The following is a 17,428-nucleotide window of genomic DNA, read 5'->3' as shown; positions in this document are numbered from 1 at the left end:
GAACATGCTGCGACGCCTTGAGCTGTTTCGTCTTCGTCGAAATAGCCCATCTCGGTGGGGTAAACGATTCGAGGGCATTCGAAGATAGCGTCTACCTGGACTGATTGAGACCCTAAAGCGCGGCATATACGTTGCTGTCGACGCTGCGTACACTGCGATGAAGCGTCTTCTCACGTCATTTACATCTCTCTGTCCGGATGGAATCTACAAAGACGCGTTCAACTATCATCTTTCTAAGATCCGCATTCGAATTGAAATGACATTTCAATTGCTAAAATGAAAATGGGGTATTTTCACCGCCCTATTCGGCTTCGCTTAGCGACTGCTACGTTTATGATCCGGTGTGCTACAGCACTACACAACTTCTGCATCAATGAGTGACAAGCATACACCAGAGACCCGGTTCACGAAGAACTTCGTCAGATAGCCCATGATAAACAAAATTTGCCAAGAGCGTTGTTGGCGTTTGAAGGTGGCCCACCATCGAAAGAGAGACCGTTAAACTTGTCCAATATGAGCTACTAGTAAAGCTACAAGCCATACCGTTGCTGTGAGCAAATTAAGAAACTAATGCTAACAGAGCTTAAAGTCTAAAATTTTTTAAAGGTCAGTTCCATTACACTGGTAATTGATTGCAGAGCTCATTATTGCCTAGTTGTTTATAATTACACCTGGGCAAGTGTTTGTTGGCAGGACTGTTGCTGGCATGCCTGATCAGTGTCTTTTTTTAATTTGGGTCCACTTCATCCATCGATCAACGAACAAGTACGCCCACCTTTTGCTGAGCGGATTGCACCATATCACCACTAGCATCGGTTACCTTGAGTATCATTAGCGTTGTCAGTGTACTCTGAACAGCTGTAGAAGCCGTTGTGACGGACTCGTACCCTGTATGACGCTTCGCAACCTCCGATGTTTGTTCCGCATCGACAATGTCGACAATGCGTTCCATGGGACCACGACGACGACGCTTGTTTCCATTGGGAATCCACTGGTGGAGTTAGTTTCATCACTGTCAACAGATCCGTCGAATGTGAAGGTCGGAGCACCCTTTGCAATTCTTCCTCGTACCCTTTCCAATTGGTTGGGCTAAGTTGAAGCCAATCAAAAAGATAGAACCTACCAACGCCCTTTGCAGTTGGAGTAGAAACTGCTTTCGTTATGCCCTGAGGGCTAAGCCTTACCACGCACTACTGTGTAGCGGGCAGTAAGCCTTTTCCACATATTTAACAGCTTTGCACTTGATACTTGCGAGGGACTTATCTGTCGTGTCGGAACACGACAGAAATGAACTAGCATATTTACATATTAACAAGACTACTAAGCTCCGATAGCTTAGTTAGCCTTAACGTGGGCCTAGGAACACCCCTATCTAACTAGAATGTCCCCTGTGTATCGTGTTTCGCGCTGGTTAGCCAACAAAACCTCAGCACTACTAGTCACGAGCAATTGTTAGAGCGTTCTTCTCTCTCTCAAATATACCCCGCGGTCCCTATAAAGATAGGGTACCGGACATGTTTCAGACCTGATATGGGTGTATCGAAGTAAAGCTCCGAACGGTAAGTAATTTATGGATAGCGCACTAGCTTATACAGCATATAGCGATAATTCACTCTCAATATAAGGCCAAGCCTCTCTCTTATCTGTATTTGCCCAGCTGGATAAACACAAACTACGACCAGTAGAAATGTTCACCGACAGTCATATCCAGGCTACCGGAACTACCCCGCCACTACCGCGTACTCACCGATAGTCGGACGTGCCCTTGTGTGGTTGAGAGTAAATGCTGCTCTGTTCTTTGAGCACAAAGGCTTTTAAAGAAACATCTAAATCCTACTATTAATCAATACAAACATCTAATCCAACATGTCCATGTTGGATCTCGAACTTCCACCGACGGCTCAAAAGGTCGTCGGAGCTTGTACAGTCGCGACTTGTCGCCAGAAGGTCGCTGGATCTTTCTCACCCAAAGACCGCCTTTACGCCTTATCTAGGTAATACAGTCACGCTTATACTCTGTTCAGCCACTAGGCGATCTGAAACTGCCGTTGGCGACGACTCTTCGATGGCTTAAAGTTCCGAAGAACACGGAAGAATTTCGGTCCCTGCGGCTTTAACCCTCGTGTCTCACGTCTTACCACGTCTCAGCTCCACCCGGATGAATTGCCACGTCGCGACGTCACCAAGTCGAGTTTAGACCAACCGTCGTGAGTTGTCGGCACTTCCGTTATTTGGACCAATAAGGTCCGGCGGGTCTCGTTCCGTCTGTAACATCACCTTTGACAAGGTTTGATACGCCACTTGCCACTCAGGACTTCGGGTGAAAGATTCAGATGCAAAACGCTACACCACATATCGCTTGATACTGAGGTCGGTCGCTCTTGACCCAGCCGTTGTGGCGCTCTCTGTCATCATTGTACGCCTTAGCGACGTCTATCCATTCCTTGCTGTTCTCGTTAATAACGTGCTTATCCACGTTTGATCTTCTTTGATTCTTGTCGGCCTCAGTCATGCGATTGCTGTATTGAGTAGACGAAACCTGTCGTGACGACTGGCTCGTGGCTCACTCACCGCCGTTGGCGCGACCACATCTTCCTCTGTTGGTCCTGTCAGTGCAACGAGAGAGACAGACTTATCTATTTAACCTTAGTTTCTAGATGTCTGGTAAATCCCTAAGCCTGGTTAGCAACGCCGGTGTCTGCGCTAGATCCGGTGGTTGTGCGAGGCTTGTCAGCTCATGTGACTGCTCTCTTGGTTCGTCTTCTAGTGTATTGATACACCCCTGTAGTCGTGTTCCTTGCTCCATCCGTTCTGGTGAGCGGCGCTCGCGTTTCGCGAGCGCCGTTAGCTGCCTGAGTCTGGTTGTCCAAAACTCTTGTACTATGCCATCGATAGATGTCTCCTCGTGCTGAAATACGACTCGGTTTCTTTGGATCCACAGCGTGGTAATGCAGACACTGGATAGGATACGCCAGATCCTCGTCCATTCTTCTCGGTAGAGCTTCTCGTCCTCCGGATGAGCTGCTATGATGCTTTTCACTCTGGGCGTAATAAACGCCGGTGCTTTCCTGGCCGCGCAATTGCTGCGGTACTGTTCGCGACGACTGCTTTCTCTGTGATCTCCCGTCCAATGGCTGATTAGCTTGGACCAGCACTCCTGCGCGCATGAACACTCCCAGAATATGTGCGCTAGGGTCTCCTTCACTCCTTGACACTCCGGCAACTTCCGGCAGATATTATCCGTTAGTCGGCCTTCGTGGAAGAGATTTAGCTGTGCCACAGCGACCCGGTACGCCACCCAAACTTGGTATACTGTTCTTTCGTTACCATGGGACCAGAGCTGCTTCGGTAGTTGGCTTAGGGCCCCGCATTGCCACTCATCGGTTCTCCTCCGTACATCTAGTCCGTCAACTTGGGTCTCTAATCCTTTCTCTGCAACTTAGTAGCGTTTGAAAGGCTGCTTGTTGATAGCTGACAGCACTTGCTTGTTAGCAATTGTCGCCTGCACATCCCATTGTATGCCATGAATCGAGGGGTGTGCCTCGAAGACGATGCCCCCGTCATCCTGACTGTGCTGAAGCAGCTGAATATCCGGGTGCACCTCTTCTGCTGTCGCGGGGCCCTCGACTACCCTCCAATGTATGCCGTTGGATTGTTGCTCGAGTTGGATGGTACATGCCCTCCCAGCGGCATTATCTGTCGATACTCCGATGGCGCGTGCCTGGCTCACACAACTCCAGTTGTAGGAGTTGATGAGCTCTGGTTGATTTCGTAGGCGTAAGGCCGGGTTGACCTGTATGGATTGCCCTATGTCTAACCGCGGCGAGCTCCTCAGAATCGCTATTGCCCAGCGCCGTAACGTTAGTTGGCGATGCCTCTGCTCTCCTGCCACGGGAATTATCATTGAGTATGTCAACTTGCCTGTCCTGTGAATTGCCAAGTCGGAGATCGAGCATTCCTGGATACGGTTATATTTTCGGCTGTTGAGTGTGGCTCCCGTGCTGTCTACGACCCACGGATTGTTAGCCCAACTGTACGTCGGCCAGAATTGCTCTTCCGACGTCGATTGTTCCCGATAGGGGGTTGGGAGCAATTGTGGGAGCTCCACTATCCACTCGCCATCTGAGAACCAGCTGATAGATCGTTTTGCCAAGTCGTCATCTGGAGGCTGGGTCTGCCGTAGGTCGTCGTTAGGCAACCGCGCTGTTTGCCACACCCATTCCCCCATTGTGTGCGCTAGTGCCACCCCGGGAGTATCCAAACTCCGTCGACTTCTGCCGGACAACTTTTTCCTGGGCGTTATACTGCCGTTCCAGGACTCCGAGAGACCCCTGAACATCCATGCCTTCCACGCATAAAAATACCGATCCTTCCGCTGGATTAACCATTGGAGAGTGTGCTTCGTTCGTTGCGTTTGACAGGCCAGTTCAATCGATGCCAATCCTGCTCCGCCTGCCTGTTTGGGTGTGAATAGAAGGGCTGGACTGATTTTATGGCGTGATGCCTCCGTCGAGGTAGTTTGGCGCCACAAAAACTGTTTCTGTAGGTTGTGAAGCTGCTTATTCGCCCACTTGGGCATGTCAAACACCGCCGCCGTGAAGAGAATCGACGGCAACATGATGACGTTGAGTATCTTGATCCTGAATTCGGCACTAGTACCCAGCTTGGCCGCTGTCGCAAGACGCCTCTGCACTGCTCGAATTCTTTTTGCCCAATTGACGTCCGTGAGCTTGCCCGTTCCTACTTCATACCCCAGATATCTCTCCGTGGCTCCCGGTTGAAGCACTGGGATCCCGTGAAATTGGGGAACTGCCACTGCTTTGTTCAGAAAAATCGCGCAGCTTTTTGTGGGCTGGACATGCAGCCCCGACAAGCGCCCGAATTGTTCTACGATCTCCATCACTCGTGGTAGTTGCCGAGCCTCCTTCAAGAACACTGTGGAGTCATCTACGAATGCCGAAAAGGTATGCTTGACCCCTGGCATCCCAGGGATTTCGATTCCAGAGAGTGTTGGGTCCTGTTGTATAGCCATAGAGAGAATTTCTGCTGCGAGGATAAACAGCAGAGGCGCTAATGGGCATCCTTGTCGGATACCAGACACAACTGGCTGCAGCTCCGACAGCTCTCCATTTACTAGAAATCGCGCTGTGGTTCCATCGTGCAGTTTCCGTATCATTTCGGTGAATTCCGAGGAGAACCCAAACTTGCGTAACACCAGAAAGAGAAATTCTCGCGTAACGGTGTCATACGCCTTACGAAAGTCTAGGAGAAGTATCAGTTCGCTGAACGCCGCTTTCAACTCGGGACGAGCTGTCGCTTTTGCTAATACTGCTAGCATCATCACTACCGTTTTAAGCATCTGCCTGCCGTGCACAGATCCCTGCTGTGATTCGCCAATTGGTTTCCCCAGCACCCGTTGAGTTCTTGTCGCTATGACTTTGGTGTGAACTTTGTAAGCTGTTTGCAACAACGAGATGGGCCTAAAGTTCATCGCATCCGTGGAGTCACCTTTCTTTCGTAGCGGGATGATAAGGCCCTCTAGGAACGATCGAGGAGGGTCGGCTCCCTTCAAAAGCTCGTTTCCAATGGCCACCAATGCTGGTATTGGTGGTCCTTGAAAAAATTATTGTTTAACCCATTCGGCCCCGCCGCTTTATGACGATTCAGCGCCCGAATGGCCTGAATGACCTCATCCTCTGTAATGGGTTTCATCAGCTCCATGTTGTCCGCCATGGAGAGCAGCCGCTCAGCAGGTATGGTGACGAAATTGTCAAATTCTTTTTCTAGGGTCTGCCCTGCGTAAGCGTTGTGAACTTTGCCTAATATAGGCTGCCACTCGGACCCGAACTTGCTCGCTATGTTCATTCCCCGGGTAAACGGTCCTCGTTGATTCGTTCAATCGAGGAGACCGTCTGGTCCTTCTCCCAGTTGGAGACGCGTTTGTAGTCCCATCGGAGTTGGTCCATCGTCCGCTCTAGCTTTTGACCTAGACGGATTAGGTGTTCTTGGCGTGCGTCCTCTTCGGAAACTTCTAGCAGTCCGCGTCTGGTGAAAATTTGTGCCCGGTTTTGGGCCCGCAACGCAGCTACTGACTGCTTCCGTCGCTGTGCCTCGCTCCGAGTGATTTGCCGTATGCAATCTCCACACTTTCCTGCCGTCTTATCCCACGTACGTGTCGATTCCTCTCTCCCAACTCCCACACGCATGAGTGCTTCCAATACCGCTGTTTGAACTCTTGCCGGCTGGGACGATCTAATTGGGTAGATCACTGACCTGCGTCTGCGACGTTGCCTCCCTGTGTGTACTTTGTCGCTGATATGAAGCCGTACCCGCTGATGGTCCGAGGGGGCCGCCGGTTCTGCTACTTCAACTCGGTCAATCTCTGCTGTCCAGCTACACGGGACGTAGTAGCGGTCAATTCTGCTTGCCGCATGAGGTCCCCAGTATGTAAAGAATTCGGCTGGGTCTTGGCCCTCTTCCTCCTCCTCATCAGCTTGTTCTTCAAGAATCCGTGCATCTTCTAGCTGCAGCTGTTGAACAAGCCCGGTTAAGGCATTACTTTCTGGTCGACCTGACCGTTTGTCTCCAAGTCGGTAAAGAGGCGGACTCTGAACGCTGTTAAAGTCCCCTGCAATGATCGTGTCGGCAGTTGTCCACGTCCACTCTTTTAAGCGTGTGAAGAAAACTTCCCTGTCGCTGCGAAGGTTTACGACCTGCAGTGTTCCAATTGTGATAGCTAGCACCCGATTAGTCCACTTGTCTTTTTGCCACGGACTCACCGTGTCTGCGATACTTGGGTTGAGTAGAATTGCTACCCCACCCTGTTTGCTGTCATGTATACTCCAATACGACAAGGTGGGCCCGCCTGACTGGATGCGTCGTCCCCACAATCGATGCCATTGTTGTTGGAGCTCCTCCGCTTCGGCCTCGGAGCTCACGTGAGTTTCTTGAATTAGCCATGCCATTGGCCTTTGTTGCACCGGTGTCCGGCGCCATGCACTGAGCCACTTCATCCTAGTTTCTTTGGTAAAGCCTCGGACGTTTTGGAGTTCAAGTCTGCGATGCCGCACTCGTCCTGTCCGTGGTTTTCTTCCCAACCTTCCGCCGTCCTCATTTCGCAAAAACATAGTCCGCCCGTACTCGTCACTGCCATCTCCTGTCCAACTCCCCCCCCTTGGCGATCAGGAATTATGTGACTACTAATCATATTAGCTGGTTGGATCCGGTCCCCCGTGTTCGATCTCTGTGTCGAAATAACGAGCCGTTCTAGTCCAGTTAACGTTCACACCGTCTGGTGTAAACGCTTTCCTAAATGCATTTGCTTCTTTGAGGGCTGCAAGGTGTCGAACCAGCCTGGAACGGACTCCTTGTTCGTCTACTTCCTCCTGGTGGGTTAGCACTTTGATCGCTTTGTCATACAGTAGAGAGCAAAGAATGTGTTGTGCCAGTCGCAACTTGTTGGTAGTGTCGCACAGCTTCAAGATCTCGTCCTTGCCATATCCACTTCCTCGTAGTCGAGTCCAGTCGATAGTGTTGTCCGAAGCTTCGTCCAGATTTTTCGTTCTTGGGCGAGCGATCCTGGTTCGCCAGTCCTCAATCCATTGTTGCGTCGCTTTGTCCTTGCATCTCGTGACGTAAATGCCTAACTGGCCATGTAAACATTCCCGTCTCCACGCGGCCGTCCACTGCTCTAGTACCGGTTCCGCTACTGCTGTCAGCAATTCATCCGGATATGGGAACCGTTGTAGAAGACGACCGAGCTTGGCTGGTTCTCCTTTTGCTGCTGCTGCCCATGGCGTAGTATTTCCAGCGGCCAATGGGAACTCGGACTTGGCGGACGAAGGCCAGGTTGTCCCGAGCTGCTTCCTGTCAGTGCAACGAGCTTGCCGTCGATTTTGCCCGAATGGTACTTGAACAGAAGGTCAAGGGGTCAGCTTAATTATTCAAAATAGACGATCGATGCGATATAGACGATCGATGCTGAGGATTGAGCTTTCGCTTCACACAAAAATTACGTGGCTTTTTTTACTGATAGGGTTCACTTAGAGAGCGCAAAGAGGCACCCCCTCCGTCTGGGGGGGGGGTGCACGTTGACGAGGTTAACGATCAACTTCTCCATCTCTCCAGAGGAGAGGAACGGAGTTAATGCTCGGGACTACTACACGACCAGTGCTACAAGGCAGAAAGGACAATTCCTCGCAGGAGATATCACCGATTCCACGCCGTTTGTACAGGATACGTCGACGAATTATCATTTCTGATTGGTCAAGGGACCCAAATTCTGCAAAATCAAAGCATATACCACCCAGCCTCAGGCGGCTTGTGCAGAAGGACAGGCTGAAATGTGACCAAGTTGAAGATCCTAGCATTCTAAAAAAGATGCAGTAGTTCGAAACTTGATGCTTTTGCTGCTTCTAACTTCGATGAGCGAGTAATGGTAATCTTCTCCGACATAATGATTCAATATTTTGTTCTGATTTCACTTCCGAAACCAGAGCTGAAGTCGATGCTGATTAAGAAAACGGTCCAGGAATAATGGGTAGACGACCAAACTCGAAATATGAAGCTATCACGTTTAGTAAGCAATCGTCCCGACGACTCACGTTTAAGCTGATATCAGGGAAACCCCAGTAGTGTATTTGCGGCTGAGTTGCGTTCCTGCGATTATAATGTCTTTAAAAATGAAACAGTGGTAAGTAAAGTTGGACTTTCCGGGATGGGTTGATTGAATGGACCGACAACTCTTACTACAGACAAAGCCGCAAATTTGCACGAAAAACCTCTGAATTTTCGAGATCAAATGATGAGTTATTTTTGCGAATGTATTTATTGTAGTCAATGACAGCTGTGTGACGGCTATAATAGGATACATGAGCGGATGTCATCCGTAGCTTTAGCCGTAAAGTAAAAGACGAATCGCTTTCATATATAGTTCGAAGCTGTAAGCGCATATGCACAGTATTTCCAGGATATACCAGACCTTCACAACGCACCTCCTGCGTTGTCTACATCCTACAGAACGTATAGCCTTCTATACCCATTGATGTTAGCCGTCCAAACACAGAATCACAGAAAAATACGTGAAATTCTTTTTGTGATATTGCGCAATGAACAATGTTTGGAAAGATAAATTTTGTGTCCGTTAGTTGACATCATGATATTATCGGCTCTTCAAAGACTTACGTTGATGTCGGACCATACGCAGGTTTGTGCAGGCCAAAGACAAGCGCTGCGACATGTTCTTTCTCTTTGGTATGTTTAAACATGAGCCACACGTAGTACGGAGAGCCCAAAGGGTTTAATTTAAGCGTGTTATGATGTGGCGCACCAGAATTATAGGTACTGAACTCTACCGTTTTTCAAATACAAAAACCAGAAAAACATTTCATTTCGGATCGAAAATTGAATCCCATCAAATTAATCAGCTTAGTTTACGGCACCTTTTCCGACCAGATTTTCTCAAACATGTTTTATGCAAGTTTAAGGACAGGTTTGTCCAGGTTGAACTCTTTGGTCTCAAAGCCATCAATTCGAGAGAGCGTGCCTTGCGGCAGCTTGCGGTTACCAGCACCTTCTGTACGTCTTTGAGAGCCTTCAGCCGACACCCTTAGCTCTTCCTACTGCTCTACTATGGCGCGGACGCACAAAATGCCGGTGATCAAGGCGCAAATGGTGGAACATTCTCGACGGGGGGAAGAGGAGCGCCGGAATGGAGCATTCCGACGGGAAAACACCCCCGCAGCACGCATTCGCTCAGCGGGACTGCAAAACCGCCCACTTTCCCTCCACAAAATAAGAACGGAGGTGGCGAATGAGATGACCAGGATGGCGACGGAACCCAAAGCAACGTTGAAAGATCATGAGAGCAACATAGACAAGGAGTGCGTGGACACAAGAGCCAAGAAGGAAGACACTTCGGTGGACATTGGTTACGATGCGTCAGAGGACGAGGGAGAAGAGTTATCGGAGGGCAAAGACGGTGGCGACTCAGAGGACAAGTAATCGTGTACGTCAGCCAAGGTGTAGGCGCGCCGCGGGAAGAAAAGACTGACCGCTGCTGTACGATGTACCTGCACTCAAATCTGCACACGACACCTGGGCAAGCCTGGAAGCCTCTTCGCAGGAATACATAGAGTCGACAAACCAGAAGCTTGCCATTAAAGAGGTCATCCACGCTACCGTAGAAACACCAATCTCCGCTCTCAAGTACCATACAAAGGCGTTCCCGACAGCGATATTCCCTTGATTCCCAGTGAAGTGGACCAGTATCAGCGCAGGATCATCTGCACACATGAATGATCGGAGCGTGAAAGGTCGATTGAGAAAAGACCCTGTCGTAACTGACTACTTTGTGCTCATTTCATATGCTTGCGCACGTTGCTAAAACAAATTTTTAGGACACACGGGGTATAATGGTGAAAAGAGAAGTAAACACACAATCATCCAGTGACTAAACAGCTCTAAAATCTGCACTCACGCGTTCGTCAGACTCCTGCTACATATCCACTTATGCCCCGGATTTATATTCTAGCTGACGCGCAGGCGCCACCATCCAGCATCTACGACTTCATTCAAAGATATTCCATTCACCGCATCAACATGAACGATGTGCAAAATTTATCAAGACGCATGCGGAATGCAGGTACATTGTATGATTTTGTTTCATATACTTGCTGTTGACATTTTATATGCTTGAGCAGACGCGGAGCTCTCGGACAACAACACTGTTGCTGAACTGATGTTGAAGCTCAGCTAGGAGCTGTCGAAGAATGTGGCGACGGTCCGTGAAAGTGAACGCGGCGACGCAAGCGTTATTTTGCTCACAAGGGTTCATATGCGGTCGATGCTGGATAGCTTTCTGGTTTACACTACCACCAGTTTGGATTGGCAAAGGTGTAGAGGTCATTCAGATGGACTGTACGTACAAGACCAACCGGTAAGCTGTGCAATTTGGATAGTCCACGTTTTATCAGAAGTGTCCAGGTTATATTCAGGATTCTTTAATTGGATGAATAGGTACATCTACCGAGTATTCACGACTGTGGCGGTGGACCAATTTGGCCACGGTCAGTCCGTTCAGAACTCACTGATCGAATCGAGCTCGAATTGACATATGGCGAAGTGCAGGATCATTTAAAGAGGACAAACAAGCACTGATGTTTCGTACGAATGATTATTGTCGATAAGGACATGCGGGTGGTGGATGCAGTTCATTAGAAGATGCTCGAAGCTCGTGTTCTTCTATGTCACTTATACGTCATTATGTGTCTTCACAATACGGTTCGAGATCGCAAAAGATTTGGGACCTACGAAGAAGAGGTCATCGTGCAGATGAAGCACATGATATTGAAAGTGACGTACTTTAGAACCCGAAGAAGACTACAAGATGCACCGAGATGAATTTAAAAGTTTATCGACAAGAGCAGAACGCCAGTACTTGTGGAGTAACTTTAAGACAAACTGGGATACGTGCTGTGAGAGATAGGTGATGGTCTATCGAGTTTTGCTACCGCACTACGGAAATCATACAAACAACATAATGGAAAGTTTGTTTGGCAAAATAAAAGCAGCATCTATAAGGGCACTTAGCGATGAAAGACAGTCTCAGGGCGCTTTTGAAGTATCAAGGTCGTGTTGAAGAAGAACACATAGCTAAGGTGGAGATGCCTGGAACGCTGCGAGACGTTTCGTACTGCGAGGATGTTGGATTCCAGAATCATATCTAGGACCAGAGTCAACGTGAAGTACAAGACGGATGGTCGAACTACGGGACCTGGCACAACTGAGTTGAGCACAAAGGTGCTGTGCAGTATAGTGAAGACAAATGATGCCAGGCCAATGCATGAGAAGCGACTGCATGGTCGCAGAAGAACGTTGAGCTGAGGAGTAGTGAAGCTAACGATCTAATCATACTTTCTTTTACCTTTCAGTGGACTGGTGAAAGTGTTCCTAGGGCATACGGATCAAGTGCATTATCCAAGAGGGTTCTGAGCCCAAAAAGACTTTCGGATTTTGTTCACTAACGTGATCTAAGATGTCAGGACTATTAAAGTACACGAGCGACGGTGTCCCAAAGAGCTGGGATGGGAAGGATTGGCAGCAGTACAAATGGACGATAAAGATAGTCTTCAAGAAGAAGAAACGCACGGATATCGTGAATGGGAATCTCACGAAGATGATGCGCTTTACGTCGGAGGCTGAGGAAGAGTTTGATGATCATCAGTTGACCATCATGCAGCTCATCGGGATGTCACTGCCAGCAGAAATCCGCCACCAGATTCGCGACAGGAGCCGACATGTGGAAGGCGCTCTGCGTAATCTATGAGAGCCGGGAGAACCGAACTACTAAGGCTCATAGAGCTAAGAGCATTAGACACGAGCTTGATTTGCTCAAGCTGTCCTCGGGCGGAGACGTCAACAAGCACCTGAGTACGATGTTCAACTTGCGGACGGAGTTGCTGTCTCTCAACTATCAATTCGACGACACCGGGATGGTGGAGCTAATGTTGAACAGTCTATCGCATACGTATGAATTTGAGAGTTTGAAGAGTGGTGTTCGGTACAATTGTGCTGACACATACATCACCCCAGAGCGGACTTAAGAGCTTATTCGGGTTGCTGACTCTCGACAGAGAGTTTTTCAAGCTAAGAGCGGGAAACGCAGCCAGAAAAGCGGTAGTGTTGAGAAGCAGAAGGCCGATGGCAATGGACAAAATCGTGAAAAACCTGAGAAGTTTAAAGACACAAAGAAGAAGGTGAAAAAGTGCTTTGTTTGCGACAGTACTGAACACCTTATTTCGGAGTGTCCGCAGAAGATGAAGAATCAAGACGGGGCCAGAGCTGCTGGAAGCGAGCAGAAGAAGAAGGCACGTGCAAATGTGACTCGTATGGGCCACAACGAGTCATTGGGCTCAGATACAGAAGAAGTACATGTATCAGAAGAAGTGACGGACGCTTTGGACGCTCTACTGATCGACGCCAGACTGCCGGCGGAGAACAGCGAAGAGAATGAAGCGGGTTCAAACATGGAGAAAGAGGCAAGAGGTAATGAAGCTGATGCTACTGTTAGCTGTTGGTATGATGGCCTCGAACATGATGAACATGAAGTAGACACAAGTAGTGGGTGGTGGTACTTCGATACGGCTGCTAACGTGCACGTGACGGGAAACCCGTGGTATTACGTGGCGTTTACACCGGATCTAAATCAATCCCAGCATGTACTTGGGGTTACGCCTGCGCTGGCTTCTCGAGTGGCTGGAGTAGGAACTGTGCAGCTAATAACTGAAGTTGAAGGCGAGCGAAAGGCAGTGTGCCTAAGTGACGTCTTCTACATTCCTGGTGCTACACATGGCCTATTGTCAGTCGGATTAGCTACGGAACAAGGTTTTGACTTTGACTACCATGGACAATTGAGGTGCTTTCGCGTGAAAGATGAGCACGACGATACTGTAATTGTTGCAACACCGGAGGATGGAACTTGGGGATTTCAAGTGAGCCATCCATCCAGAAATGGATTTATTAGTCCACAGGATCAGCCGTTGTGCAATTTCACAGTTGCGGAAGGAGTGGCTTCTTTAAAACTTTGGCATGAGAGATTGGGGCATATGTGTCCACAATACTTGAAGACGATGGTCGACAAGAACCTCGTCCGTGGCATGATGCTAAGGCAGAGAGAGCTAGGAGCGTATGACGCCTGTCATATTGGCAAGCAGAAGCAGCGAAGACACTGGAAGAAGCTAAATCGCAACACAAGCGCTCCGAACCAAATGGTATACGCTGACTTACTGATCCCTAGTAAAGCTAATGGTACTAGATTCGAGGCTGTTCTTGTGCTCATGGATGGGTACACTCGCTTTGTGAAAGTTCACATGTTGACTAGCAAGTGAAGCGAGGTAGTGAGCCAGCACATGAAAGAATATGTGCTCTGGGCTGAAAGACAAGCTGGTCGTCAGCAGGATGGCCCTATTCGAGTGAAGCACAGAGTACACCAAGTCTTGACAGACAAAGGCGGTGAATTCGTTAACACAGTAATGGATAACTGGTACGGAGTGCACGGCATCGAGCATGTGAAGGTGGGTCCAAAGTGTTCACAGCTGAACCTTTGCGAGAGGACGCATCAATCTCTCGTGGAGATGACGAAGTCGATGATGCATGATGCTGGATTTCCTGTTAGTCTGTGGCCTGAAGCGCTGCGTAACGCAGTGTACATCAAGAACAGACTCTACAATAAGGGAACTCAGAGCATTCCCTATGAGATGATGTTTGGGATCAAACTTGACCTCCATCACATCCGCAAGTTTGGTTCACTTGCTTATGTGCATGTACCAGTGACACCAGGTCGAAAGAATCACCATGATAACGCGCGACTGGGTTTTGTGCTCGGTTATGTCGAAGATATCGTGGGTTGTAAAGTCTACTTTCCTGATGATCGTACAGCTAAATTCGTATCCGGTCTTCGCATTAGTAAAGATGTGATGTACCGAGATCGTCATGGAGCAGATTTGGAGGACGACGACTTGGAGTCGTTGCACTTTACGAAGCGCAGTAACATGGAGTCGAGTACTGAAAACTCAACGCTCGAATCTACTACGGATCTGAGTGAAGTCTGCAACTCGAACGCTGCTCCGATGATGAGCGAGGTCACGCTCGAAGCGACCAGAGACCTCGAGGAAGGCGAGGACAATACTGCGCAACGAGTTAAAGAGCGAGATGAGGTGATGACGGAGCTTAGGGAGGCGCAACAAGCGTCATTACCGTCAAGAGCATCTGCAAACTGGACAGGACTGGAAGGAACCGGAGACACAGTGACTGAACCTCCGTGTGTTCCGGATGTTGAAGGGGTGACGGCGGGTTTACCTAGTGCTCTGACTGCACTGCAGAGTGAACAATACCACAACCAGAGTGATGATCTTATACAGAGTGACGGTGTGAATTCTGAAGGATCAGCGTCGAAACTTACGACAGTGTATGGATACACGAAACCTGACATGACAAGTGATAATGAGTCTGTTGTCAGTGTGTGTGGTTCATTGGACGTTAATGCTGATAGGAGTTCATCTGAAGTGGACACTGAAGAGCTGCATGCAGATGAAAACCTTTCTGAATCGGTTGTGAATGAAGCGAATCTTGTAGCCGATGAAGACGGAGATATGCTGGTTGACGTTGATGAGAAATTCAGTGAGGATGCTGACAACGTTACCATTGCCAGTACGTGTGAGAAATTGGTATGCAAGCGTCAACGAGACGAAACCAACTCAGAAATGGGTCGTGTGGAGATATGTGCGGAGCGTGAAGGTCCGAAGCGAACTCGAACTGGTCTACGTGAGTATCACGAGCCTAAGTATTTGGATGCCTATGTAGTCAACGCGGTGCAGAATACGTCACGTGTACTGGATGAGAATGGACGTCCTATACGAGCAAGTGATGTTCGGATTCCACGCAACCACCGCGAAGCTATGCACAGCAAATACAGTAGCTATTGGCGCGAAGCCGAACTGGCAGAGATGTCGGCAATGAAACGACGTAGAGTTCTGGAAGAGATTGCGTTTGAGAATGTTCCGAAGGATGCTAAGCCTATCAAGACACGCTGGGTCTATAGTGTGAAGTCGGATTTTCATGGGTTTGTGATTCGCTTCAAAGCTCGACTAGTTGCTCTTGGCAATTATCAGAGACCAGGAGTGGATTTCATTGACACGTTCTCGCCGGTGGCACGAATGTCTTCTTTCAGGCTTCTAGTGGCATTAGCTGCGGCTCTGAACCTGAAGCTCTATGGAGGAGATGTTGATACGGCATATCTAAATGCGTTACTCGGAATCCTGCAATACGTGAAATCGGTTGACGGATTTCCGTGTGAAGTGAATGGCCACATGTATGTGGTGACCAAAGCGTTTTATGGATTGAGGCAATCTGGGCGCGAGTAGAACTCTGAAATTAACCAGTGGCTTCTTACTCGTGGCTACCAGAGATCGTTGACCGAGCCATGTCTGTTCTATCGTATTGATGGAGAAGATGTTATACTTGTCCTTGTGGATGTGGATGATATCGTGGTAGCGAGCAAGGATGAGAAGAGCAAGAATATTTTGTTTGAAGATTTGGACGACTCAAGGACCAAGGACTATTGACTGCATATCTTGGGGTTGAAGTTAACCAGACAGAAGAGCAGATTACAATCACTCAAACAAAGTATACGCTCGAAATTTTGGAGAAGTTTGGCTACATTGAAGCTCATGCTGTGGGAAATCCCATGGAAGTGAAGGCCAGATTTGTCCCGCTGGAAGAAGGCGAGACCAGCGACACTAGTTTCCCGTACCGTGAAGCTGTGGGTATGCTGATGTATTTGGCGACAAGTACACGTCCTGACCTGGCATTTGCACTGAGTCCGTTGAGTAGATTTGTGGCAAACCCATCAAGTAAGCACGTTGGTGCATTGAAACGTGTCCTACGCTATCTTGCGGGTACTGTGAACTATAAGATAACTTACGATCGACAAGAGATAAAGTCGAAGGCTATAGTACTCGAAGGACATTGTGACAGTGACTGGGCCAATGACCCAGAAACTCGGAAGAGCACGACAGGATTCGTTTTTACACTAGCTGGTGGTGCCATTTCATGGATGTCGAGACGACAGTCCATTGTAGCCTTGTCCACTGCTGAAGCTGAGTATGTGGCTGCATGTGAGGCTGCTATGGAGACAATCGCAGAGAGTAACATCTTACAGGAAATTCTCCCGCACCACACTGTGGAATTACGCATTGGTATTGATAACCAAGCTGCACACGTTCTAGCTACAAATCCTACCTACAGTCGCCGCACTCGACACATCGAGTTGCGTTGGCATTACGTGCGTGAACAAGTGGAACGTGGAGTGCTCAATCTCCATAAGATCAAAGGGGATGAGAATCCTGCTGATACTTTTACGAAAGCACTGGACAAATTGCGTCTCAAGAATCTGATTGCTAGTGTTGGCATCGGAGATGCAAAGTAATAAAAGCTGGAGCTTCGAAGGAGACGTGTTGGAATCCCGATTCATATCTAGGACCAGAGTCAACGTGAAGTACAAGACGGAAGGGCGAACTACGGGACCTGGCACAACTGAGTTGAGCACAAAGGTGCTGTGCAGTATAGTGAAGACAAATGATGCCAGGCCAATGCATGAGAAGCGACTGCATGGTCGTAGAAGAACGTTGAGCTGAGGAGTAGTGAAGCTAACGATCTAATCATACTTTCTTTTACCTTTCAGTGGACTGGTGAAAGTGCTCCTAGGGCATACGGATCAAGTGCATTATCCAAGAGAGGAGACGAACGTCGTGTTAGGCATGACGACGCATTAGATAGCAGTTGCTATCAAGGCGCAGTACGACATCACTCAAGACAATTGCTTTGCCGATCAATACGCGTTTAAAGACAACGGGGACACCGTAACGGATAC

At 48.7% G+C, this 17,428-nt stretch overlaps 1 protein-coding gene across 1 annotated transcript; it reads right to left on the bottom strand.

Annotated features, from left to right (window-relative positions):
- Window positions 1–573: 573 nt before the first annotated feature.
- Window positions 574–3,167, bottom strand: PITG_09742 (uncharacterized protein; the record flags this gene model as incomplete). The annotated part of the gene is made up of 6 exons (XM_002903292.1): window positions 574–590; window positions 1,192–1,292; window positions 1,748–1,811; window positions 1,867–1,990; window positions 2,572–2,597; window positions 2,918–3,167. The coding sequence occupies 6 exons, from the start codon at window positions 3,165–3,167 to the stop codon at window positions 574–576; spliced, it is 582 nt and encodes a 193-aa protein (XP_002903338.1).
- Window positions 3,168–17,428: the final 14,261 nt, after the last annotated feature.

This window comes from Phytophthora infestans, genomic scaffold (assembly GCF_000142945.1).
Source record: "Phytophthora infestans T30-4 supercont1.15 genomic scaffold, whole genome shotgun sequence".
Classification (NCBI taxonomy): domain Eukaryota; phylum Oomycota; class Peronosporomycetes; order Peronosporales; family Peronosporaceae; genus Phytophthora; species Phytophthora infestans.
This window is presented reverse-complemented; position numbering and strand designations above follow the sequence as displayed.